Here is a 27,521-nt window from a genome sequence, read left to right as displayed (position 1 = left end):
GTAGCTGCTACTGTTCCTGCAGCACTGGGACCTTAGAACCCTAAAGGGCAACAGGGACCAAAAATATGGGTAAATCGCTTGTCTGAACTAAACAGCCAATTCTTTAGCTACACACTTCTAGTACTTTTTATATTGAAACCAATAACATTTTGGTATGGTTTCTAAATATTACAATGAATAAGTAATTGATTTCTAGTCTAAATCCCTGTGTTTTGCTGATGACTTCATTCCACCCACAAATACTTCTTAAAACCAACATGAGAATTACTATAAGTACTTCAGCAAATCCCAATTAATACAAAAGAGTAAATATATTATTGCTCCACTTCAGCCTGGGTCAAGCTGAAGGGGATTTATATGATCTCAATTATAATGCTAACAGCTGTTCAAAATGACCTAATTTTGTAACTGAAATTACTTAAGTTAGCTGTTCAAAATAGCTAACCAAGTGAATGCTCACATAGACTTAGCATTGTTGGTGGAAGGTAGTATGGTTTTCTTCTTGCGAGATTAATGTTAAAGACAACAACATACCTTTCTCTACAGCGCTGGAAATTATACTGACCCATGGGCATGTCCTAAGAGAGAGTAACATAAAATGTCATCCAACTGCACAGTATTATAAAAATATTATTAATTCTGAATGAATAAGGCTGTAGTATAATGCAAACTATGTGTCAGTAGATATTTCCCTCACCTACAATTCAAAATCCCCATTAATTGTATTGGGTCAGGATTGCACCTAAACAGTGTAATCCCATGCATGTCTTCTCAGAGGAAAGAGGTGAGTTCAGCAGGATTTCCTCCCTGGTAAGTGTATATAGGTATAAGGTATTTGAAAGCAACTTACAATAATAAAAAATGTAAGAAGAGCTTTGATGGATCAGAACAAAAATTCATCTTCTAGGCCAGCATCCTGCTTCTCACAGGGCATGAACCTACAGCGCATGAAATGCACAACCGTGCCAGTTCATTTTCCAACAACTGGTTTTCAGAGGTTTATGCCCTCTGAACCAAGGGATTCTGGGGCTGTTCTGTCTTGTAGCACTACCTGGGAAATGTGGGGAATTGGGAGGTTTCATGAAGGAGGAAAAAGGAGACTTTTTTCTTTCCCACTCTTGTGAAACATTCCCATGCTGTACTATATAGTGCTAAATGGCTCAGGCCCCTAAACCTGACAACTTTATTGCTGTATAGCAGCAGAACTTGGGGAGGGGGGAGATCTGGGTGGGATCTCCACAGCAACGGCTTTAGTTCACTCTCTACTTAGTTGCAGTTTTTACTGGAGTCGAATCAGCTCCATCTAAGGACACGCAGGGGTCGAAAATCTGGATTATCCCAAAGCTAGCCTGGGCCTCTGGGCAGGTCAGATGCAGGCCCATTGATTTCATTTTACTTGGAGTGCTGGAACCATCAGATGGAGTAGTTCTTTCCTGGGGGACTTTGCCCATTCCCTCTTGTTTCCCTAACGGAAGTAGTTTTTCCCATTCCCACTGAGAAAATCCCCAGGAGTGCAGCAACGACCTCTCACATTACCGGAGTAGTGGGGACACTCAAATCACTTTAGGTAGCCTGCTTTCAATCTTTAACATATCCCCCCCCCCCCTTCTGTGCATGTTTACTCAGAAGCAAGAAATAAATCTCACTCGGCTGCAGTGAAAGGGTTAAAGGCTAACTGTAGTAACTTGTGCTAAAGCGCTCTTCTGATGCTCTCTGATGCTCTCTTAGATTGTTATTGCAATGTTGTGCTTCTTTGATGTTCTGTAGTTTCTCTGTTGTTATGTAAAGTCCCTTCTCTGCTTTATCGCAGAGACACCCCACTGGAAAGTCAGAAAGGGAAAAGGCATATTTCTCCTTTCCTCCCACCTGAAAATTCACTGTGTATTGCAGGGAGGCTCTTTAACTTCATAACACAAACCTACCTCCAGGATACTATCAGCTGTTAAGGACTCAGTGCAGACTAATTCTTTCCTCTATATTTTCTTTCCTGCCCCCACCCCTCTCAGCTGACATACTCAACATTATGTGGTTCAACTGCCCTCAATATTCCACAAGTCTTGAAAGCCATTGAGCATCAGTCCAAGTTCAGCAATATTTGAATTTTAATACTTTTTTTTTTTAGTGCTTTTTACAGATCTAAAGTCATTTTGTTGCTTTAAGGCAGCCTTCACCAACCTGGGGCTCTCCAAATATTTTGGACTTCAGCTCCCATCAGCCTCAGGCAGCATGGCCAATTGTCAGGAATGCTGGGCACTGCAGTCCAAAACATCTGGAGGGCCCAAGTTGGGGAGGGCTGCTTTAGGAACATAAAGCAGCCTTTCTGTTCCTAAAGTTATTTTATGTATAATTTAGTTTGCTCATGAATTTATCATTATATTAAAAAAAATTAAAACTAAACTCAGTTAGTACATTTGTAATTATTGTCTGAATAAATTAAATCAACATTAAATGACTGCTACCGCATCAGAAACACAGGACGCTACAGAACAAAACCGAAACTGTCAAGAATGCACATTTGCTGTCAAGAATACACAGTGGCGATTCTACTCACATGTTGGGAAACTGAGCATAAATGTCCATCAGTAAAATACACTTTAGATCAATAATTTTAATAAGCAATGAAAGAAATACGTATGCTGGGAATCTTACAGAGAGGATTAAAAATATTTCTCCCCATGGCTTCATTATTTCCAGACATTTTACATCTCTAGTCTTTCTATAAAAGTCTTATTACACAGTTTTTAGAAATCATTTGGGGGGGAATAAAGGCTGGGTAATAATATATAAATACTGTGTCTTAAATTCTAAAAGAAAATATTTCATAATCCAAAACTGTTCAATTTTTCCAATTTTTCGTAAAGAAACAAAAATGGTCCTTGGAAAAAAACAGAAAAAAAAACCAGTTTTTTCCTGAATTTTTCCATTTTTTTCTGGGCCCTCACATCTCTAGGCCTGCCAAGTTCAGTATTATAGGGAATGATGACATAGCTATCCTTCATCACAACCACAGTTTGTATCACATGAAGAAAAGCAAACAAGCTGTTAATAATACATATGTTTTTCATCTGTGTATCCTTTATATTTGTCAGGATTCCTTTTACCCACACTGATCTTCAAATGCCGAATCAAACACAGACAAGAGGCTTCAGTCTACAGCGTTCAATCTATTACCACAAAGGGCCATACAGATGCAAATTCTCAGTGACTCTCAGTCTGCAAGGAAATGCCTTCCAGGGGTTTAAAAGGTAACTATGAAAGTTGCCCACCGTTTGAAAGGAAGGCGGGCTCACTAGCCTAACTTAAGGGGTGGGGGGAGGTCTCTCTCAAGAGGCTTCTAAGCGCTGCTATTCATGCAGGGCCAATCAGGTAGACCTTCTAAGTTCCGCCCCGGCCTTCTCTCCTCTATTAATTCAGACTTGCCAAACACCAGCTCTCCCTGTTCACTGTCTCTCACAGGGGGGAGTGAAGAGGACCTTCCTCTTCCAGCTGGACCTTTGAAACCTGAGAAGCCTGGCTAGCCATGTCTGGACTACCTTGGGAAACTTCCTCCCCCATGTCTGGCGGTTCTTCTTCAGCATCTGAACTACTCTCCTACTCCCTGCGCTCAGGAGCACTCCTGACAATATTATTAGCAAACTCATTGTCTGAGTATAGATCCTTACATAGCCAAAACGAAGGAAAGTATCAGCAGACTCAGGAAAATGCCAAGGTTTGCCAATATACAAAAATCTTTTTACAAAATCATCTAATGGGGACTCCTCCTCCCCTCAAAACCAAGGGAAATTAAATATCCTTGAAGAGGGTATGCAGGTCCCACTTGTCTCTCTGAACTTGTTCAGACGTAATGGCGGTGTTTGGTGGCAGTTTGTGGGTTAATTAACCATAGGTTAACTTGGGTTTGTTTAACTCACGAGCAATCCCAAGTGCCCGGGTTTGGACATCACGGGAACAACTTACAAATGCGGAATTCATAAGTTGTTGCTGGAAACTGGAAGTGGCTCATGCACAGTATGCATCCCCACAATCACTGGGTTACTTAACCCATAAATTACCACCAAATACCGCTGTTACGTCCGAATACCCCATCTATGAAAACCAGTTCCAAAGGTTGTTACATATTCTCAAACTTGACCAACAGAATCTAGGATGGGGTCATGCAGATAAGAAGTGATGCTATATAAATAGTTAGATAGTTCTAAACGTCTCTCGCCAAATTCTGTGGAGCAAAGTAAATGCATTGGCATTCACTCCTATGGGGACAAGTAAAGCTCTGCCCATCAGAACAATTTTGCCATGGGAGCAAACCCGTGTGCCAGTCCTGTGGGGGGGATGGACTGCAGCTCCCTTCCTCCAGCTGTCCCTGGAAAAGGCAGGCAGTCCCTGCACACACACCCTCTATCATAATTATAAACAGTTGCTACAGTTGCTAGTAATAAATAAAGATTAACACTTTTTAAAAGAGACACTTATCTCAGCCACAAAAATGGAAAAGAAAACCAGGACTTCAAAACCAAAGATTCTCACCATCAATGAACCAAGGCAACAATGCTGTTTTTAAAAAAGGGGGTAGGGAGGGGCCTATGCAGGCCCAGTATTAACATCTTGCATCCTTGCACAGCTGCCAGGACCCCAGCACTCTGACAGGGCCCACCAGCACTGACATCTGCCCTAGAACCTCTACTCCAGGCATTCAGGTCTGAGAAGCTGCCATTTTAATTTCCCACAATGCCATGAGTGTGGTGGGAGTGGTTGCCCACATAATTCTATAGTGTCTCAGAATGCCGCTATGTTGGGGGCATTATAGAAAATTTAAAATGGTGGTTTCCTCGCCATCTATTGCTGCTGCCAAGTAAGCCAATGGCCAAGAAGGCTGGGTGGGCACTGACAGAGAACACACTGGAGGGCACTCAGCCAAGGGCCCTCCCAAACCTGGAGCCAGCCCTGGGCCTAGGCAGTAACAGAACTCTGCATCCAAGGAGTTATTCAAATTCACATGACACTAATAAGGCCTCACCGGCTTTGGTGTTATCAATTTAACAAAACCATTGGTCAATAGAAAAGAGGCCATCATGACAATTGGTTTGGAATTTGGTGTGTGTATATATGTATGCGTATTTCATGAAAATATTTGGGTTTTTTTTTCCAAAAAATAATTTGGCTGGGGGGAGGCTGGAGAGGGGAAGGGCTTACTGTTTATATGGCATTCGAAAATGAAAAAAAAATCTAATAAAAGGTTAATAACAAAATAATTCAACTTATTAAAATGATATAAGAAAGCCCATACCATGGTGCTGATCTTGCCATTTTCGGTAATCATGCTGTCCCGATGGTGTAAGTGAGCAAACGGCTTGGCTGCTCCCCAAGATTCCAAATACCTTGTCATACGAACAGACGCTCTCATTTTAGCTCCATCTAATGTGTTCCGAGGTCGGAAATGATGCTGCGGACTTCGCTTTTCTTCCTAGTTAAGAAGTAAATGAACACAAAAGGAAAAAAAAGAACACAATGTAAAATGACCACAAAAGAGATGCAGGTGATATACATTTTGTACAATGTTTGCTATTTTGCATATTTTTTTCTAGTTCTGCTAGTAATGGGGAGAAGCTATGGGGGTCAGCGAAGCCCCAAGCATTAGAAATCTTATTCAGCCATCCTTTTAGATTTTAGGAGGAATTGGCCACAAGTGAATGAGGGCTAGAAACTTGTTCTTAGAAAAAGAAAGCTGAGATTCTCAGGAAGCTGAATTCTGAGCCCATTACCATGTTCTACTTCTCTGGCACTCCCACAAAATTGCAGCATATACCCACCCTGGATAATACCACAAAGCGGTACAGCCAAAAGTATGGTGCAGCCACAATGCTTCAAGGTGGACAGCTCCTAGCAATCCAAACACACTGTAAAGCTATTCCATTTTCCTGTCTTTTTTCTGGTAAGAGAAGGGGTGGGAGAAACTGTAGGGAAACATACGAGGGTTACAAACTGAAGACAATGATTCTGGACCACCTGCAACATTCCATTAATGAGTCAGGGAATTACACAATAAAAGCTGTCTGGAAGCACCCTATGTAACAGAAAGGTTTTAACACCAGCAAATCCAGACGGGTGTATGCTGATGCTCATTGTTACATTACTTGTGCAATCCAGATAAAAAAGGCAGTGTGATCCTAGGAGGCACAGAAGCTAAACCATTGCTCTTGTCTGCTTCTAGGGTTTTTAAACACAGTAGCCTAACTATGGACAAAACAAATGAAGCGCTCCTAACCTTGGGATTGATTATAAAGTAGGTTTTCACATTATGTTCCTTGAGATATGGGTCTCTTGCATCTCCGTCCCCGTCTTCCACTTTGTAAGCTCCATTCAAGTGCGCCAAGGTGACTGAAGTAATGTGAACACGGCTGAAATTATGGTTTATTTTAAAATGACCATTATACAACATTAAGAATGTAACACTGCTTTTTGCTTCTTTGTTTTACTATTGAGAAATATTTCCCACAGTTTTATATACATGATGAGATGTATGTGAATTAAATGACATGTTGTTAAATATATATATATTTGCATATATAAACCTGATGATTGCTTGGTTGCTAAACATAAAAGCAAATGCAAGTGAGGCCTTGTTCTACTGAGCTCATCAACCCGTCACTAGACTTTACCATTTCAGACTGTAGATGGGGGCTTGCGTGACTGAGTATTCCTCCATGCCCTCCAAAATTGTCTACAGAATACTAGCATGCCAAGGAATATATTAGTTAGGACCTTTCCCCCGACATCTAGTTTTCTATGTGGAGCAATTGGGGGAGGGGTGAGCCCCTATCATGTGAGCCCCCACCTGCAGTCTAAAGTGGTACAACCCAGACTCCAGTTGGCTACCTCAGTGAGAACTAGGCCCACCTTTTATCTGTAATCCAGAAAAAGATCCACTATACCTAACACTGAAAAAGCTCATCAGACTTTCTCATTTGTCCCAAGCAAGTTAAACCTTGCAGGCCTGAAGGCTTCACCTGCCCCCAGCAGCTTCCCCATTCAATTAAATAGCAGGTAGCTCCACATTTTTAAAAAATGTGGAGCTGTTCTCTCCATGCATTTATTAAACTTGTATCTTTCTGTTCCTCAGAAGAGGTCAGAGTGGCTCTCATCTGGTTTCCAGGCTCCTGTCTCAGCACCTTATGGGAGCCAAGATGTGTATCAGCAGTGAAACGGTATCCTGTGCCTTCAGAGGCCATTCAATTTCAGTAAATGGGGAAAATCTACATTTGCAGTAGCTCAATGGACGTATTGCGGCAAACAGGGAACAGTGGATCAGAGCAACTGAACAGGAAAAAATACATGAATTTCAATAGCCGACACAATCTAGCCAAAACTTATAGTCCTATTGGGTTTAACCGGAGAGCTAAATAAATTTGAAATAAATTTGACTTAGAAGGACTTCAGTTTGACAGGATCATGCCAATGAGACAATCAGGCCTATTTAAAATATGGCATTTCCCAGTGAGGAGAGAGGGCTGGGCAGCAGTATAGGTTTGCCTGATGCATACAGGGACGAGCCCATGACTGCATGGTGAGCTTGTTTTCTGTCCCACTAGCACCAAAGTCCACAAGCAGCATGCCATTCTGAAATGAGCTATGTTTTTATTTCATATGGGAAAATGTTTTTAAATCCATGTCTTACCCAGGAACTCCTCCAGCTTCCATGTGATTGGCCAATGTAACATCATGTGACCATACATCATACTGCCATTTCTGCAGTCCAATCACACCACAGAGGACATTCCCAGAATGCACTCCTACTCGCATATTAATATCAACCCCAGTTGCATCTCTGACTTTCCTGTTATTGAGAAATAATTAATCACAAGTGTTATTTTCTGGAAGTTAAAGAACTGCTTTCACATAATGATGATTTTTAATACATCACTTTTGATATTTTAATAAAAAACAGTATAGAAATATTCTAAATTAATAAAAAGCCTTAGCCATATTTTTAATAACTTATTTAGAACTAAGATGTATTAATGTATTGATTTAATGAACAACCATATCAACATCAATAACAAAAACAGACAACATAAAAACATATAAATAAAGGCCATATACAGAGCCTATTTTCAAAGAATTCATTCTAAATTAAAAATACAACTGGCCTTTCATTTTTTAAAACTGGTTGGCAACATAGATGGGAAACATTGGTCTTAGATCACAAGGACTTTTCCCCCAATTTTAGTGCTCCTACAGACTTCACATCCCTCAACAGAAGAACTCACTTCTTAAAACTTTCTCAATATTTTCATCTCATCATCTAAAAAAATTAATAAAATTCTACATCTTAATATTTTAGAACTGGTGGTTCTGACTTCCCTCCCCTCTCATACTGACCCAGTTTGGATGCTCAATTCCTAGTTTACCAAGCCAAAGTTTAGCAGCCAGAAACAAGTCACTGGACTGCATACTTCTTCATGAGCTCTCCTCTTCCTTCTTCCCTCCATCAGCCCTAATATCCTGGTTAAATTAGATCACAGTTTGCTCTTACGTTTGAAATGGTGAACTATGGTCTAATGTCAGTTAATTATCAGGATCTTAAACCAACTTCAAACTGTGGTTTAAGATCCTGGTTGGCAGACTGACATTAAACCACAGTTCCCCATTTCAGATATTGGCCATATCTGCACATAATGGGAAGCTAGAATTTCTGTCTTATCCTGGTTTACTATGGACAAGCAGTATGCTTGTGCATGTATCCCGTTCATTTCTGCTGTGCTTCTCCCTTCACATAAGCATGTAAAACTAACCAGGATGCAATACTTTATCATGATATTTGAACCTGGGATCCTGGTTTGTTGCTCCAAACAAGCCAGGATTGTAAGCCAGCATCAAACCAGGGTGCTCCTTGTTCAGGAGCAAAATCACACTAAGCTTTTCCTTCCTCATTTTACATGCTCACACAAAGGAAGGAGCAAGTGGGAGTGACCCAGCACACTGCTAGTTCACAGTAAGCCAGAATAAGCTTATGGTGTGAACACAGTTCTGGCTGCATTAGCACATCACAATAAACCATAGTTTAATGTGATGTGAATGAGTTGCAGTTGAGTCTTGAGCTCATGCGCTCCCCCCTCTCTTCTCCTCCCCACACATCACTGAGAATTTTGGAAGCTTTCACTTCTGCTTTTGCTTAACCACAGTTCATTGGTTTGAGTAGACATGTACAGGATTGCACTGTCAGTATCATACCTCGTGTTCTTAAACTTTCTGATAGAAGATATCTAACTTGAAAATATTCAAACTCTGGCTGCCTTATTATCTCCATCACTTCCTGAAGATTTTACATTTACTTTTTCTATCCAGTTTGTATATTAATTGAGTCCATAATATTTCTAAATTTTAAAAGAGCCAATACAACCATTCTTCTTAATTTGCAGATTCCGAACTCCAGAGTAAATGTAACAACATCATTGGAAAAGCCTGGACAAAGAACATATGTAAACTCATCCCAGGTCTTCAGTAATTTCTCAGTACTTAATATTCTAATAACTACTTCAGAAAATGTTGGCAACAAATTATAACTTTATTTAAGAAATGTATGTCTCACATTTTAACTTCAAAAACCATCCAAGGGGCTTACACTGAAATTCATTTAACATGCAATAAAAGGAAAAGAACATCAAGACAAAGAATAAAATAAGAACAGCATAAAAAGCATTAAGAAACAACAAAAACTATACCTATAACAAAAACTATCGGATAACAGAGATCTTACATATATTCATTACAGAAAACAAAAACCCTAGAACAAAATTGAGGACAATAGGCAAGAATGAGATTTGGCAGTCCCAAAAACATGTACATATGAAAACAATCTGAATGGGATGTTGGAATGGTGTGATAAACCTTAAGATGAAGTTCAATAATATAAAATATAAAATAATATAAAATATTAATATAAAATAAACCGACTGTAAGACCCCATTGTATGCAATGGTGTTACCAAAGGAAAGACCATTAAGGTTCTGTCTTCATAGCATTACGAAGAGTTTATTTTACGTATGTCCAGAGCACTCTGCACAGGATGGGATCAAAGTAATAACAAACCAAACCCTGATTCAGAAATTAAAGCCCTTCAGTTAGGAAGTGAGGTGCCTAGTTTTCACTAAAGTCAATATCAGTGAACTCTTGAACTTAACTCCCTTTGTCTCGCCTGAAAATACCAGCATTAACAATCTACATAGGTCCATCCCTATTCTACAATGCCCAGAATTTTATCCATATTTGTATTCTAATTTACTGAATTAGCGGGTATGGTGCAAGCTCTCCTGCTGCCTGAGGCGGGAGGGCACATGTGGCCTCCACTGCACCTCCCACTCCCTGTGCCTCCCATCTCCCACTTCTCTCCTCATTGCCGCAGCTACCATTGTTGCTGCAGCTCCCATAAAAAGTGGGTGGCACGGCTCTGCAGAAAGATGGCCAGGACAAAATGATAGCCTCTGAGGGGGGTCCTTCCTCAGCGCCAGGCAATGTGGGAAGCAGTGTCCCTGCAGATCACCCACAATATAAGCAATCTCCAGGGATACCCCTCCCACAATGCCTGGCTGTAAGGAAAGACCCCTCTGAGCCAGGCATTTGTGCCTGGCTGAGCTGCACCAGACTCCATTTATGGCCAACGCAGCTCTTCAAAGAGACCACCCACTCATCCCCGCTCTGGATCACCCTGAGGGAATCCTCAGGTCAAGCCAGATGTGGGTGGCTGCTCTGGAGAACTCCGCACAGCTTTGTTGGCTCTGTTCTCTCCCGTGGCAAAAGCCACAGGGAGAAAGTGATCAATAGGGCTCTCTGGAGCAGCTGGCCAGCCAGCAGCACCTGCGGTGGGGGGCTGTCATGGCAGTGGGAAGGGCACATAAGTCACCACTGCCTGAGGCTGGTGCTTCACTCCAACTCTTGGGAGGGGCAGCCCTGTGAATTAGTCTTCAGACCATTTCAAGAGTTTGATCAGTCTTAAATCTTCTGAAGTGCTGGATTTAAACAAGATAATTACAAAGCCTATACACAGCTAGAACCTTTTAATACTTCATTGTTATTTATTTTAAAACTTTTGCCTGCATAGGTTCTGACCTTCATAGAATGAGCTAATAAATGTTAATATTAAATATTATTGTTAATGTTATTTCTCTCCCTGCCCCATTATTAAATGAGTATCCAGTTTATCTAAACCAGCTGTTCCCCAGCCTGGTGCCATCTACATGTTTTGAACGGCAACTCCCAGCACAGCCAAACATTTAATTGTCAACTGTTAATTGTTAGTATTTTTAGTGGTCAGGATTGCAGATAAACACCAAATTACACAGAGTAGTTAAACAAAAAGGGACAGCAAGAGCTCCAAGCTGGGAGAACGGGCATCTAAATGGCAAATGCGGATCAGGGTAAACAAGTGTAAAGCAATGCATGTTGGGGCAAAAAATCCCAACTTCACAGATACGCTGATGGGGTCTGAGCTGGCAGGGACTGCACAAGAAAGAGATCTTGGATCTGTGGTGGACAGCTCAATGGAAATGTTGACCCAGCGTGTGTTTGCTGTGAGGAAGGCAAAATCCATGTTGGGTTCCATTAGAAAAGAAATCAAAAATAAAACTGCCAACATGATATGCCTTTATACAAATCTTTGGTCCAGCCACACTCTGAATACTGTGTACAGTTGCAGTCACTGCACCTCAAAAAGGATATTGTAAAATTGTAGAAGGCACAGAAAAAGGCAACCAAAACAATCAAGGGGCAGAAGCAACTCCTCTATGAGAAAACGTACAATGTTTGGGGCTCCTTAACTTAGAAAAAGGGAGAGCGAGGGGGGAAGGGACATGTTATAGATGTATAAAATTATGTATGGTGTGGAGAAAGTAGAGAGTGATAAGTTTTTCTACCTCTGTCCAATAACTAGAACCTATTGTTGTCCAATGAAGCACATAGGTCAACTACATAGGTCAACTATGGAATTGGCTACCACAAGAGGTAGTAATGGCCACTAACTTGGCTTTAAAAGGGGATTAGACAAATTCGTGGAAGATGAAGCTATCAATGGCTACTAGTCCTGATGGCTATTTATGACCTCCAATAGCAGGGTCAGCATACCTCTCAATATTGATTGCTGAGGCACATGGGCGGGAGGGTGCTGTTGCACTCACACCCTGCTTCTAGGCTTCCCATTGGCCAACTCTGTGAACAGAATGCTGAACTAGATAAGGTGTTTGGTCAGATGCAGCATGGCTCTTCTTATGTTCTTATAGTTATAGGGTTTCAGGGTGGAAACTGAGCCAATAGAGCCCCAGAGCAGTTCTGATTCTGAGGAGGAACAGCAATCCGTGGGAGAGGAGCTCGCTCTTCTCTCACAAGCAAAGCAGCTCGCAGAGATTCCTCCTGCCAGCATTCCTGGGATAGATAGCGACCCTGGCAGTGAGAGAGCGCTGGAGGGGGGCTTGCTGGACGCTCGGCGCAGATGCAGGGAGCGACAACAGATGGAGGGCATAGAAAGGAGGCGTAGCGCTCGCTTGGCGTGCAAGCAACGGTCACATCCCGAGGACCCAAGGGAAAGAGGGAGGATCTCTCCCTAGCCCATAAGTTCAGGGTCTTCCCGTGGTTCTCCTTCAAACAGGGACCAACTGCCTTACCTGGAGCTTAGGCTACTCTGCTATCTTTCCCCAGTGCTGTTCCTTGCTTTGTCGCTAGTGATTAGTATCTGAAAGAGTCATAAAGTAATAAAGGAATAAAGTCTCGGAAAGAATTCCTCGTCGTCTATGTCCTGAGTTGGCTATTGGTGGGGACTGCAAGAGGCAGCTAGGGCGCTCCTGACATAGGGCTTCTTCGCATGGAGCTTTTACTCTGCTGTTGAGATGGCTCTCTCACAGATGTTTGCGGGCTCTTTAGATGACATCGTGAACCTCCAGGGCATCTCCCACCATTTTCCCCAGCCTAACCCGTGTTTTCCTCAAACGCAAAAGATGTGGTATTTTTCCCCGCCCATGGAACAGGAGTACTGTGACCTCCATGTTAAATTCTCCAATAACAGAAGAAAGCACTGTGTCTGGACGGCTGTGGGCGTTTGTTTTCGGTTGCTGGGGGCGCGCTCAGGATGACGAAGGCACTGAGGATGGGCTGCGGGGCATGTTGCACCCAGGAGATCCTGAGCAGGGATCCTCTTGGCAAGGAGGGAAGAACAGGTGGGAGGGTTCCTTGCACAGAAGGAGACCGAGCAGGTTTAACAGGTGCGAGGGCAGGAGTCGCCCACCAACTGCGCTCTCTCCCTTCCTTGCAAGGAGGGGAGGGCGCATGGTTGGAGGGCTACACCTGCCTTCCTCGATTCAAACCATATGTCTGCCATGTAAATGCTTGAGCACATTTCTCAACTGGAGGGAGAAGAGGGTAAAATGCTTCCCTGCAATGAAGGGAGAGAGATCTGATCCCCCACCCCACCAAGCTTAGAATCAACATCCTCTGTTGAGTCAGAGCACCCCGTTAATTTCAGTGGGGTTTACTTCCAAGTAAGCGTGCCAAGGGTTGCAGTCTTAGAGTGATCTTATGTCTACTCAGAAGTAAGTCGTAGCTTTTCTGGGGGCTGCGAGGAAACAGTACAGCACAAGTGAAGAGATGAAAACAAGACCCACCCAACCCCGCTTTACTCCTTTGCACTTGTGCCAGGGCAGGCGGGAGGGAGGCACTGCTTTGATTCAAACCATGTCTAAGTGGCAACCATCTAGGACGGCATGGAAGAAGGTGGGGCAGACATCTCCACAGGATTGGCATGTACATACATACAGCCATTGAATGGACTTGCACTCATGCCTGTGAAAACATCCGTATGATTGGGAAGCCAGCCAGCCACTATCTCTTCTTCTAGCCCACCTTACAGGGTTGTTGGGAAGCCAGAATAAGAGGGAAGAGCAACAACAGAGCAGGGGGGCGGGGGAAAGAAAGCCAGTAGATGGGAAGCCTCCTGTGGAAGCACCATGAGGACCAAGCAAACGCATCTGGAAGGAGGGTTGCCTCCACTTTTAAAGTCACTAGAAGTGCTTCTGATTTTGCTCCTTCTGCAGAGGAGTGGAGGGACGGGCAGAGCCATCAATTATGTCACAGGAACCAATGATCAGCCTTCTCTCCTGATTTTTCTGTGCAGCCATGAAAAGGTATAGAGAGGAGGGAAGTGCTATGAGAGATGCCTATATACAGGGCCAGTCTAAATCCCGGAAAGGATCTGGAATACAAAGGACTGGTTTGTAGTGGGATAAAATGGCAGGGGTGAAGACAGCCATAGTCTCTCTTCCTAGCATGTCAGGTGATAAAGGTGATAAACTGGTGGCTTCTGGAGAGTTGCCGGAAAATAGTGGAGAGATGGAAAGAGCCCTTTGTTGCCCCAGCCACCCACTGTGTCTGCAAAGCATGTGCGCTACCACTGAATCAGAGCCCTCCCCTAAAGCACCCTACACCAGGACTGGAGTGCCTTGGACTAACTAAGTAAATGACCATGGCTTGCCTTGGGATTCATTTGCCCTCCAGGAGAACAGCCCACCTCAACATTTTCTTCACAGATCCCCACCTGTATCTGAATATTCTGAACACCTACCCAACTGTTCACTCTTCTCGACAACCTGACAAGTACATTTATATTCCATTTCTAATTTCTAATTGTTTCTTTACTATCTCCAAGACCATTTTCTCAAAAGGAATTTATTTCCGAAAGTCAAGCCAAGATCAGATGGTAATTATCTTTGAAAACACAAAGGAGGGAATTGGAGAAATAACTAATGAAGGAAAACCAGCAGGGCTATATTTAAAATATAAAGTCTGTTAGCACAAATTAACTTTATACCTAATCCACAGAATTAAGAAAAAAAATGCTGATTGTACAACAAGCATTTGGAATGCATGTGGTTTAACGGGAGCTGTGAGAGCCTGAGCTTCACTAAAGCAGATAATAAAAGACGCTGCCCATTGTGTACTTATGACTGCGTAGGGAGTTATAGTTATAGTTGTTATAGTTGTATATTGTTATAGTTGTAATTGAAACTTTGAATTCCTCCATAAGGTTAGATGGAACTAATTATAACTCTTGACTAAGGGGTGGTCTTCACATCACCTCTATCAGGCAAGTAGTAGTATTATTTATCATATGCTTTATTTATCACATGCTGACCCTTCTTTAAGGAGCTCAGAGTGGCATGTGTGGTGGCTACCTCATTTTATCTTCCCAACAGCCATCTGACCTTGGCTTGACCCTGTGTGGTAGGTTAGGCTGAGAGATCAGAGAGGTTAGGCTGGCCCAGACTGTCACTCAGTCAGCATCACGGCCAAGCAGGGATTTGAGCCCCAGACTTTCTGGGTTTGAATACAAGTCCTCCAAGCCCACACAAGGTCAAAGCAGGCTCACGTGGTGTTCTCTACCACATCACCACCATAAGAGCTCATTGTCCAGTTCTTCCAAAGTAAACTGCTGCCATGTCAGCACTACTGTTGATCAGAATGCACGGTGCTGGCATGGAAATGCTATACATGGTGAAGGAGATGATGAAGAGCCATGTTAAATATTACAGAAACACTCTGCAGGAGATATGGGGACTCTGGGTTGTGCCCCTTTTCAAGCACCACCTACATGGCAATGGTAGTATTTTAGCCAGCCTTAATGGGTCTGTTTTTGTAGATTTAAAAGTAGGCATGGGCTTAAGAATTTGCTAAATAGTCATCTGTATACATGTAAGGAATTATTATAAAATATTATTCTGCAAAGATAAGTCAACATGTCATACTGGCCTAACCTCCAAATCCTGAAATGAAGCCTAAGTATCTATAACTGCATTTGCTCACATTCAGATCCTGTTACCTTGCTTTGCCCATTCTTTCCACTCTGTTTGATGTCCTTGCTTCTGCCTTCCATCTGCTGCCTCCTCTACCACCAACATTTAGATTATAAGATTTTTAAGCCAGGGCCCAGTTCCATTTGTTTATGTTACTCCATAAAGCACCATATACACTGATGATGCTGTCTAAACAAATCAAATTTTCAATTGTTGTACATTTTCATATATGCTTTGGCACCAGCCACATTTATGATGTAGTAAATTACATACCAGCCAGTCTTGGTTCCAAGGTAGGAGGTTTGGCCCACTCTTATAATTCCTTTTGACATTCCTGGGAGAGCAATGCTGTCATGGAAAGTTCTTAGCAGATCTCGATCTTCTAACATTGGTTGGGGTAGGAATGGGCACACACTGCTATGACTCTCATGCTACTCAATTTACATTAGAAGGGGTCATAAGTGAAAATTGCCTTGTGCCTATTCTAACACATAATCTATCATATGATTATGGTATAATATATTTCATAGGTGGTTGGGGCCAGGGTATCAGAAAGACTCCCTCCGGCCATATGAACCTGCCCATAGTTTAAGATCTGCTTTGGAAGCCCTTCTGTATGTCCCACCACCAGCAGAGGCTAGACTGGCGAGAACACAGGACAGGGCCTTTACTGTGGTAGCACCCCAATTGTGGAACTCTCTCTTTCTGAAGAGGTTAGACTGGCCCCTTCTTTGTTTAATTTTAGGCAGGCTGTTAAAAGATTTTTTGTTCTGGCCAGCTTTGGGATGATTTTAAATGCATTAGCTCCACTCTCTGTTTTTAATCTGTAATATTCTTCATTGCTATAGCTATAGACAGAACCAAGATTGCCCCCTTTGGATCTGGAGCTAAAAGCACTCAACTATGGAAATAAACCAAAGAAAGAGATGTAGATTTAAAGCAAACGCATGGGGTTTATTTGTTGTTAAGGATAATAACGGTGTTGAGTTATAACATGTCTATACCTACTTTATGGCTTCGCACATGTCCAGCCCCATTTTCACACAGTTCTTGGCATGATTTTGAAGAGACAAAGGGAGGCCAGACACACAGTAGTAGCAATCTCCTAAGATTTTAATTCGCATACATTCATTTTCCTGAAGGGAAAAAAAGGATCAGTTAGGAGATGGTCAATACAGCTGTATAAAGCTTACCAGTAATGCTGCAGTAGCTGGATGTACCAGATATCATCAAATGTATTCCACCTAAAGATAAGGAGGAGGAAGATAACTGGGCTGGAATGTGCTGTGAGTGCTAATTTCCACTGTCCTACTTTCCCTGATGTGTGAAATCAGAAACACGCACAGGCTACGCAGTATCCAGAGACATAGGAAATTAAATAAAAACCTCCTCCTGCATGGTACAAAAATAGAGAGGTCCTCTGGGAACAGGTTTGAAATTTTAAACACAGGATATTTGTTGTCATCCATATTCAAGCACTTGCAGGAATAACACTAAGCTTAGCATTCAAAATTATACTGCTACATTATTGAGCTCTTTAATGGCAATATAATTAGCCTTTTAAATAATGCCTGACAGCATTATTTTTAATCCATTCAGAACCAGTTTTTTTCCCATTAGATGTTAGCAATTTGCAAGCCGTATATTGCAGAACTCTATTGTTCTTCTCAGGGGTTCCTTGATGAGAAGATCAGTAATGTTGGGCAAAATGCATGGAAGTCAGCTAGCCCTCCAGTGCTGATGTTCTCTTGCAATGCTTATCAACAGAGGTGTCTTGGGCATATTCCAGCGTACATTCTCAGGCCCCTATGTATACATTCAGCAGAATCAAGACCACAGGTATATGTTCGGATGTTCTGCCATGACAAACTCCCTACCCAGAAAAAAGAAGCATGTCAACGAAAAGCCAACGTTGAGCCTGTTCCTCTAACGTATTGGGTTTTTTTTCCCAATGCAAGAAGGTTTTTCTTTGTAGGGGACCATTTTCTTATCTGCAACATGAAATGGCAAAGCCCGGGAAAAGCTTCAACACTTCATATTATTGAAGGTATAAACTGGCATTCAGTTTTCATGTGGCTGCAGGCAAGGCAAGCCCGTCATGAATGGAGACCACAGGCCCTGAATCTTCTGCAATGCACAGACATGCAGTGGTTCCATTGTGGATCAATTAATGTGGAAAGTGTTACAAGACTAGGGACTTCAAAAACAATTCCTTTTAGTTCAAGGGCAGGCAACTTGTTGCCCTCCAGATGTTTTGGCTTACGACTCCCATCCGCCCTAGCCAGGACAGCCAATGTGAGAGATCATGGGAGTTGTAGGCTAAAACATCTGGAGGGCCACAAGTTGCCACCCCTGTTAGAGTCCATCAAATTGAGTCTGAACATTAGTGTAATGTACGATTCAGTGAGCCCTGTTTCTGGCATTCAGAATGTTTGCCTTGCAACAGTGTGTTAACTGTCCCCAGGACCCCAATAATGCCAAGAACGTATCTATAGGTAAACAATAAGCCATCAGAATGGTGACACATCTGGTAGAACAAGTTGGTTCTTGTGTCCAGTTCCCTAACCGGACTGCCAAATTTCTCCTCTTAGTACCTTCCCAATGTCTTATCCCCCAAAAGAAGGTAATTAAAACGTCTGTGCATTCTTAATGTCATCAATAAACATATTTTCTATTACTCCTGATATACAGAATTGCTGTTTTATCCTCTTAATTTGTGCAACAAGAAACTATGGTAGGATGTTCCTTTCCCCCCTCCCTGCATTAAGTTGTGACAAAATAGGAGTGTAAGCTAGAGATCAGCAACTGGAAGCCCCAGGACCAAATTTGAGAAATATGGTCTGGCTCCCCACTTTCCCATGGTATTAAAGTTTGGCCTTGGGGTTCAGAGGTAGGAGGGGGTAAGTGTGGCTGTGGAAACTGCATTTGCTACGGTCCACTTTGGAGGCTGTGAGAGCAGCAAACCAGAGGTCAGCTATTTACCATCCCATCCTCATGCCACTGTTACCAATAATAACAAGATAGATAGTAAAAACATTCAAACACTAGCCATTACCAGAGCCCTCATAGATACTTACTTTTGCAATCTGATCAAACTTGCCAAAGAGTTCATTCAGCATGTGCACCAGCTCTCCAGGGGAGCAATCACTAGCCAAGCGAGTGAATCCCACAATATCGGCATATAAAATGCTGCAAGTAAAATAACTGGCATTTACAATTCTTTCTAATTTAAAAATGTGGTATTATTTTACCTTAAGAATTCTTTGTACAAAGAAGCAAGAGTGAAGGATACGCTAAATACCTCAACAGGAGCCAATTCAATTTGTCCACAACCACACTGCAATACTGAACTCACTGGGGGCCAGTTCACACAGCTATTTTTGGTGGCCTGATGGAGTGGTCCTATGTGTTGTGATCTTGGCCAACAGATCCCTCTAATAGTGACTCCTCACAGTGACCCTGAGCCAATACTGTCTGCCCAGAAAGTCTTGTTCCCCTCACCAAATCTGCAAGACCTGGAGGTTGAGGTGGTACTCCTGGAAGACCTCTCTGAAAAGGGGAACACGTTACTGGCGTACAAAGATGGGGAGTTAGCACCTCTTGCAGTCTGAACTGAGCCACCCACCACCTAAACCATGGAGTTTCCATGGAAAAAGGCACAATCTTAGATAAATCAATAGCTCCATGATGGAGACTACTGGGACAGGGCTCTGGCATTCATCAAGCACTGTCTGGGAGTATAACAGCTCAGTTAAGTTTTAGATTCCAAGGTTAAGCTCAAGTAACCCCTACAACAACTGACTTTCCTGGGATCTCCCACTGGTGGCTCTCTCAGGTTCTGCACAGTCTGAGGCTATCCTGCTGCCTTTCCAGAACTTGTACTCTGGACCTCTTAGTATGGAACCTGCCACCTCCCATTCAGTGACTCCAGTACATGCAAGGTCTACTTAGTGCGCCATACGTCCAGAGCCTGGCTGAAACAGGCCAATGCAATTGTTCCATCTCATTTCTAATTACACCTTACCACACCCTTGAGACTGAAATACATTCAGCTTTGCCACACTGAAAATCAACTGAAAATGGTTGTGTTAATCAGTGTTGATTGCAGCCATACAGCTAGTTACCATGTATCCCCACATTTTCCATGAAAAATGTAAGATGATTTGTTCAAGCAATAATACTTCAGCCTCTGAATTGTTTTTAAATTTGATATACCCAATTAAATTCAGATGTATTCCCAAAATAAATGTGTCACAAAGTTAGCAAAGGTTATTTATTTTCACAGCTCTATGGAATCATATACTAAATTTAATATATTTGTCTGCCTGTACATCTGTATAGAAAGAAAGAAAAGAACAAGCTAACCTTCTAAATTCTGTATATTTGTGATGAAAGGATTTTGCCATTGATACTAACTAAACCATTTTAGCATTGAGAACTGGCAAGTGGTGGTATCAAACAATACCTTACATTGGTGTGCCTTTTGACATATAAATTATGGAAGTTGTTTGTATTTTCCAGCTGGCCTGCTTTGGGTCCTTGTAATCTCTGAATGATCTCAGCTTTCATCTCCATGGCTATGTGGGCAGGAAGTAGAGAAAGCAGGAGACGCTCCTGGGTTTGAAAAAGGAAAGATAAAAAGATCCAGTGTTCAAATGAGCTTAAATGAGGAAAATTTGTTTTAAAAAAACTAGTTACATAAGAACATAAGAGCCCTGCTGGATCAGACCAAGGGTCCATCTAGTCCAGCATTCTGTTCACACAGTGGCCAACCAGTTGTTGACCAGGAAAACACAAGCAGGACAATGCAAAATGCAACAGCACCCTTCTGCCCATGTTCCCCAGCAACTGGTGTACATAGGCACACTGCCTCTGATACCGGAGGTAGCACATAGGCCTCAAGCCTAGTAGCCATTGATAGCCTTCTCCTCCAGGAATTTTTAAAGCCATCCAAGTTGGCAGCCATCACTACATCCTGTGGTAGTGAATTCCACAGTTTGACTATGCACTGTGCGAAGAAGCCCTCCCTTTTATCTGTCCTGAATCTCCCACCAATCAGCTTCATGGGATACCTGGGTTCTAGTATTATGAGAGAGAGAGAGAGAGAGAGAGAGAGAGAGAGAGAGAGAAATGTCTCCCTATCCGCATTCCCCACACCATGCATAATTTTGTAGACCTCTATCATGTCTCCCCTTACCCTCCTTTTTTCCAGGCTAAACAATCCCAGCTGTTGTAACCTTCCCTCAAAGGGGAGACGCTCCAGGCCCTTCCCCGCAATGAACGCATCTCAGGCAGTGGGATGAAGGTTGTCCCAAGCATACTTGGGGCAAAACTCTACATGATGTGCTGTCATTTGTAGTTTTCTCCTAACTTTTGTTCTCAGCTGCAGAGGCTGAAATTTTCTGCAGAAGGCTGCGGAGCGGGAGGGTTCTTGAACCTTTCTATTGCAGTGGTTTTTCCATGGTAGGAAATGCAGCTGGAGGATGAGGGAAAGGGTTAAGCATGCACATACACATGTGCGCACGCGCACGCACACACTTCTCTGCTCAAAATCACCCCTTATCAAATCTGTTTGTTTGCTTTTTTTAATATCATAAGGACTCAGTCACACACATTTGCCCACAGGGCTATAAATTCCTTAGGCGATGTCCACACCAATGCCCTTCCATTGGCCCTTATTATTTGGCCTTTGCATGTATACACACAAAGATAAGAACAGGATAGACACACAATAAAGGGAAAAACAGTTGGTTGTGAGTCCTCCATTCCAGTATATCTTCTCATGGGTAAGCACTCCAGCCTGAGCATCAAACAGCAGGGATGGGGCACCATGTCAAAACCTACTTGTGGGAGGCAGACTGCAGTAGCATCTTGCAAACAGATCTACTTCTGGGCAGGTGCACCAGCTTTGCGTTTGAGGGGTACCTAGAACCTTTTAAATCAGGTACTCTCCTTCCCATAACAAAACCCTCAAGTGAAGACCTAACTCGGGCACTGCCTGGGACCAGCTACCAATGGCACCAACTGGTATGTCCTTGGACCATATCCCTGGAAATAAGCTGTTTGCAATAGGGTGCCTCCAGATGAGGCTTTTATGGTGCCACCACCCTCCCTCATTCACTGAGGTTTTTGGAAGGGTCCTGTGTTTTCTTAGTTAAGGAGGTAAAGACGGAACAGCTGCACAATGCCTTCTGATAGCTAGTGCTAGGAGTCCTCTCTCACCAACCCTTAGCGCAACACATGACACCAGTGCTTGGTTATTATGCCACACATAAGCAACCAACATAGTTGCTGATCCCAAGGATGCCCCCTTATTGTGCACATCTTAGCCACTTTCTGTCATGCAAGCCAAGATGCAGGCAAAGGGCTCTGTAGCGTCTTCCTTAGTCCTCCTTTACATTCAGACTAGTAAAAACAGTACAGGGTTTGGCAGAGCCCTCTCACCAGACCTTTCCCCTTTTGCACCTTATCTCAGCTCAGGAGTGAGTTGTGAAAGCAGAAAGAGGAGACACTGAGAGCAGCTGTTGTACACATAGGAGGAGAAAGAGCTCACCTGGGGATGCCTCGGCTGAAGCTCTGTTGTCACTCTGAGGAAGAAGGCGTATAAGGGCGTCTCTACATGAGTGATTTATTGCACACTCGTGACTGGTCACTCATGAAATTTTGCGGGTCCTTTACATGACACTGTCAACCTCCAGGATGCCTCGTGCATGATTTTACCCTTTATCGTGCTTTCCAAAAGATCAGAGATAAACTAATAATAAAAGTTAATGGCACCATGTCGGCAGCACGTAATGCCAGCTTAGAGCCACGAACTTGCTGAGGAAGGACTTTCCCCGATTCAAACCACGTGTCTCTCGATCGCCAATCAGAGGGAGAAGAGAGTAAAATGCCTCCCTGAAACAAAGGGGGAGAGAGCTGATCCCCCACCCCACCAAGTTCAGAATCAACATCCTCTGATGACACAGGGCAGCTCAAGTTCAGTGGGGCTCACTCCCAAGTAAGTGTGCCGAGGGCTGCAGACTTCCAGCACGATCTTATGTCTACTTATGTCCACTGACATCATTGGACCTTACTCCCAAGTAAGTGTGCCGAGGGCTGCGAGGAAACAGTACAGCACAAGTCAAGCGAGGAAAGTAAGACTCCCCGCCCCCGCTCCTTTGCACACACGCCTCTATGCAAACCACGTGTCTACTGTGTGAAGAAGAAAGCAAAAACAGAAAGCCTCGCAAAGGATGCTTTTTTTTTTTTTTTGCTTAACGCAGAGACACCCTTCATGTCTCCGGCTGTGCAGGACTCAGTGCAAAAAGCCAGTATTACTGGCCCTTCAGTAACTGTTCAGCCTCATTCAAAATATGGCCCATATTAAACATTAAGTTTTTGACCATGGTTTATGAGGTAGTTATATGTAGCCATAAGACCCAGCCTCCGTACACTAGCTCATCATCCTTATTCAGAAACCATCTTCCTGCTGCATATAAGTAGGAAGAGAAAGAGGTGCATTCATCACAGATTAGGTCTCAGCTGAAGTAATTTTCTTCCCTTGAGGTTCTTTCCAATGCAATACTTTTGTGTGAGTTCTCATGTGGGCAACAAAGAACAGGCTGCATTTCCGACAGATACATGACAAGGCATTGATGTGCCTATTTATTCTCCATACCTTATTAGGCAAAAACATCTTTTAACCCTCAGGCACATCACTTTCTTCAGAACCAAAGCACAGTTCTGATACGGAGGCCAACAAATTTCCATACATCGATGCTAATTCATTTGTCATCACTGGATAAATCACTTAGTTGGGAAAACAGCTTGGTACCATCACTCCTAACAAAGCATTACAACAGGCAAAGGCGAAATGTATTCCTCAATTAATAGATTTCAATCACTCCCCCATTATCTCTCTGCCTTCAGATTTCAATATATACCTGCCTCCTCCAACTCTACCACCTCAGCCAAACAAATCCGCTGCTTGCGTAAATCACTCTGCCTGTTCTCCCTCATTGCCCCTTATGCCTGGAACCTCCTCCCAGAGTTTATACATGGTGTTTCCTCTCTCCTTCCTCAAACCCCATGTTTTCCAGTGACCCCTTTACTCTTCACCACCTACAAAAATTAAACCTAAATACGTGTAACTGTGTTTGTGGATATTCTTGTCCCATTCTTTCCTTCCCTGCATCATCTCCTTTTCAAATTTAGACTCTAAGTTCCTTGGCAAAGGAACCTGTCTTTTTTGCATATGTCACTGTGTAAAACATTGATACTTCTACATAAATGGGATTTATACCACCACTCAATGGGACTTACTCCCTACCATGTATGCTTACGATTGCACCATAATAAATGCTATTAAAAAGAGAAAGGGTGTCTCTACATTTGCGATTTATTGCACACTCGTGACTGGTCACTCACAGAAATTTGCGGGTCCTTTACATGATGTTGTCAACCTCCAGGACATCTCCCGCACATTTCCCCCTTTATCCCGCTTTCATAAAGATCAGAGATAAGCTGGTAATAAAAGTTAATGGTACCATATCAGCAGTATGTAATGCCAGCGTAGCACTATGAACTTGCCGAGGAAGGACTTTCCTCAATTCAAAACAAGTGTCTGCCATGTAAATGCTTGAGCACATTTCTCAATAGCAGGCCAATCGGAGGGAGAAGAGGCTAATATGTTTCCCTGCAATGAAGGGAAGAGAGAGATCCGATCCCCCACCCCACCAAGCACAAAATCAACATCCTCTGTTGATTTGGAGTACCCCATTATGTTCAGTGGGGCTTACTCCAAAGCAAGTGTGCTGAGGGTTGCAGACTTGCAGCACAATTACATCTACTCAGAAGTAAGTCGTAACTTTCCTGGGGGCTACAAGGAAACAATACGGCACCAGTTAAGTGATGAAAACAAGACTCCACCCCCCCCCCCCGGCTCCTTGCACACATGCCAGGGAGGGAAGGAGGTGCTCTCGATTCAAACCATCTGTCTGCCACGTAAAGGAGCCTATCTTAACCCCACAAAGAAACCAAAAGCAGAAAGCCACGGTAAGGATGCAGGCTTTTTGTTTAATGTAGAAACACCCAAAGAGAGAGAGAGAGTGCAAGCAGAGGGGCACACAGGCAGGCAGGCAGGCAGGTGGGCGGGCTAGCAGAAAGTTTCTGAGATGCATATATGGAATTCATCCTGTTGGTTAGGCAAAGTCCACAGCCCTGCATCCTCAATGGCAGCGGCAACTCTGCAGGAACCTGATCCTGTCTGCAAAAGGAAATACTATTTCCCAGCCTCTGCCTGCAGCTTCCTTACCAATAACTGGTATTTTTCAAGTGGTTCAAGAAAGCAACATTTCTTGTGGCTAGCAAGAGGGAATTGGGCAGGAAAGCGTGTGCCCTGCCCCTAGGCATACATTGACCTGGTTTGCATAGAATCATAGAATAGTAGGGTTGGAAGGGGCCTACAAGGCCATCGAGTCCAACCCCCTGCTCAAGGCAGGAATCCAAGTCAGAGCATCCCTGACAAATGGCTGTCCAGCCTCGTTTTGAAGGCCTCCAGTGTGGGAGAGCCTACCACCTCCCCAGGTAATTGGTTCCATTGTCGTATTGCTCTTACAGTCAGGAAGTTTTTCCTGATGTTCAGCCAGAATTTGGCTTCCTGTAACTTGAGCCCATTATTCTGTGTCCTGCACTCTGGGATGATCAAGAAGAGATCCTGGCCTTCTTCTCTGTGACAACCTTTCAAGTACTTGAAGAGTGCTATCATATCTCCCCTCAGTCTTCCCTTCTCAAGGCTAAACATGCCCAGGTCTTTCAGTCTCTCTTCATAGGGCTTTGTTTCCAGTCCCCTGATCATCTTTGTTGCCCTCCTCTGAACCCTCTCCAGTTTGTCTGCATCCTTCTTAAAGTGTGGTGCCCAGAACTGGACACAGTACTCCAGATGAGGCCTAACCAGTGCTGAGTAGAGGGGAACTAGTACTTCCCAGGATTTGGAAGCTATGCTTCTATTAATGCAGCCCAAAATAGCATTTGCCTTTTTTGCAGCCACATCACATTGTTGGCTCATATTCAGCTTGTGATCGACAACGATGCCAAGATCCTTCTCGTTTGTAGTGTAGTTGAGCCACGTATCCCCCATCTTGTAACTGTGCATTTGATTTCTTTTTCCTAGGTGCAGAACTTGGCATTTATCCCTATTAAATGTCATTCTGTTGTTTTCTGCCCAGCGCTCCAGTCTATCCAGATCACTTTGAATTTTGTTTCTGTCTTCCAAAGTATTAGCTATCCCGCCCAATTTTGTGTCATCTGCAAATTTGATCAGCATTCCCTGCACCTCCTCCTCCAAGTCATTAATAAAAATGTTGAAGAGCACTGGGCCCAGGACTGAGCCCTGCGGTACACCACTCGTTACCTCTCCCCAGTGTGAGAAGGTCCCATTGAGAAGCACTCTTTGAGTCCGATTCTGTAGCCAACTGTGGATCCACCGGATCGTTGTTTCATCTAGCCCACTTTGAGCTAGTTTGCTCATCAGGATATCATGGGGCACTTTGTCGAAAGCTTTGCTGAAGTCGAGGTATATGATGTCTACAGCATTCCCACGGTCTACAAGGGAGGTTACTTGATCAAAAAATAAGATCAGATTTGTCTGGCAGGACTTGTTTTTGACAAATCCATGTTGGCTTCGAGTAATTACTGCATTGTTGTCAAGGTGCTTCCAGATGGATTGCTTTATGATCTGCTCCAGAATTTTCCCAGGGATTGATGTCAGACTGACTGGTCTGTAGTTCCCAGGTTCCTCCTTTTTACCCTTTTTGAAGATAGGGACAACGTTAGCCCTCCTCCAGTCATCTGGCACTTCCCCCGTCCTCCATGATTTCTCAAAGAGAACAGACAGTGGTTCTGAGAGTTGTTCTGCCAGTTCCCTTATTACTCTAGGATGCAGTTCATCTGGCCCTGGAGATTTGAACTCATTCAAAGTAATTAGGTGTTCCTTGACCATACGCCTATCGATCTCAAGCTGCAATCCTGCCCCTTCAGCCTGTACTTCGCCTTTGCCAGGGGGCTCATATACCCTCTTTTGGGAGAAGACTGAGCCAAAGTAGGAATTGAGCACCTCTGCCTTTTCTTTGTCATCTGTTATCGTTTTGCCATCCTTATTTAATAGCTGAACGACCACTGCTTTCCTCTGCCTTTTACTATGCACGTAGCTGAAGAAAGCCTTTTTGTTGTTTTTAGCATCCCTTGCTAACCTCAGCTCATTCTCAGCTTTAGCCTTCCTGACGCCATCCCTGCAATTCTGTGCTATCTGCCTGTACTCTTCCTTTGTTACTTGGCCTTCTTTCCACTTCCTATATGTGTCCTTTTTTGTTTTCAGGTCATCCCTACGCTTTTTGTGAAGCTACATTGGCTTCTTCTGTTGTCTTCCACCTTTTCTTCTTGTTGGAATTGTTTGTGATTGTGCCTTGAGAATTTCCTTTTTTAAAAGCTCCCACCCATCTTGGACTCCTTTTCTTGTTAGCGTCACTTGCCATGGGACCTTACTGATCATTGTTCTGAGTTTATTAAAATCAGCTTTCCTAAAATCCAGGGTACGCGTTTGACTACACTCAGCTTTTGCTTCCCTTAGAACCAAGAACTCAAGTACAACATGGTCGCTTTCCCCCAGAGTTCCTGTAACTGCTACTTTATCCACTAAGTCATCTCTGTTGGTTA

General features: G+C 43.3%; 1 protein-coding gene across 1 annotated transcript in view; it reads right to left on the bottom strand.

The window, feature by feature from the left end:
• Window positions 1-27,521, bottom strand: part of ADCY2 (adenylate cyclase 2) — a 190,999-nt gene that overhangs the window by 75,070 nt on the left and 88,408 nt on the right. Inside the window, exons 5-11 of the mRNA XM_084850684.1 lie at window positions 20,293-20,441; window positions 18,905-19,016; window positions 16,836-16,963; window positions 7,673-7,831; window positions 6,263-6,395; window positions 5,285-5,461; window positions 535-578 (exon numbers count right to left, since the gene is read on the bottom strand). Coding sequence (XP_084706810.1) covers window positions 535-578; window positions 5,285-5,461; window positions 6,263-6,395; window positions 7,673-7,831; window positions 16,836-16,963; window positions 18,905-19,016; window positions 20,293-20,441 — 902 coding nt within the window. The remainder of the gene's footprint in view (window positions 1-534; window positions 579-5,284; window positions 5,462-6,262; window positions 6,396-7,672; window positions 7,832-16,835; window positions 16,964-18,904; window positions 19,017-20,292; window positions 20,442-27,521) is intronic.

This window comes from Heloderma suspectum, chromosome 4 (assembly GCF_057233095.1).
Source record: "Heloderma suspectum isolate Gila_16-S chromosome 4, 16-S_ref, whole genome shotgun sequence".
Classification (NCBI taxonomy): domain Eukaryota; kingdom Metazoa; phylum Chordata; class Lepidosauria; order Squamata; family Helodermatidae; genus Heloderma; species Heloderma suspectum.
This window is presented reverse-complemented; position numbering and strand designations above follow the sequence as displayed.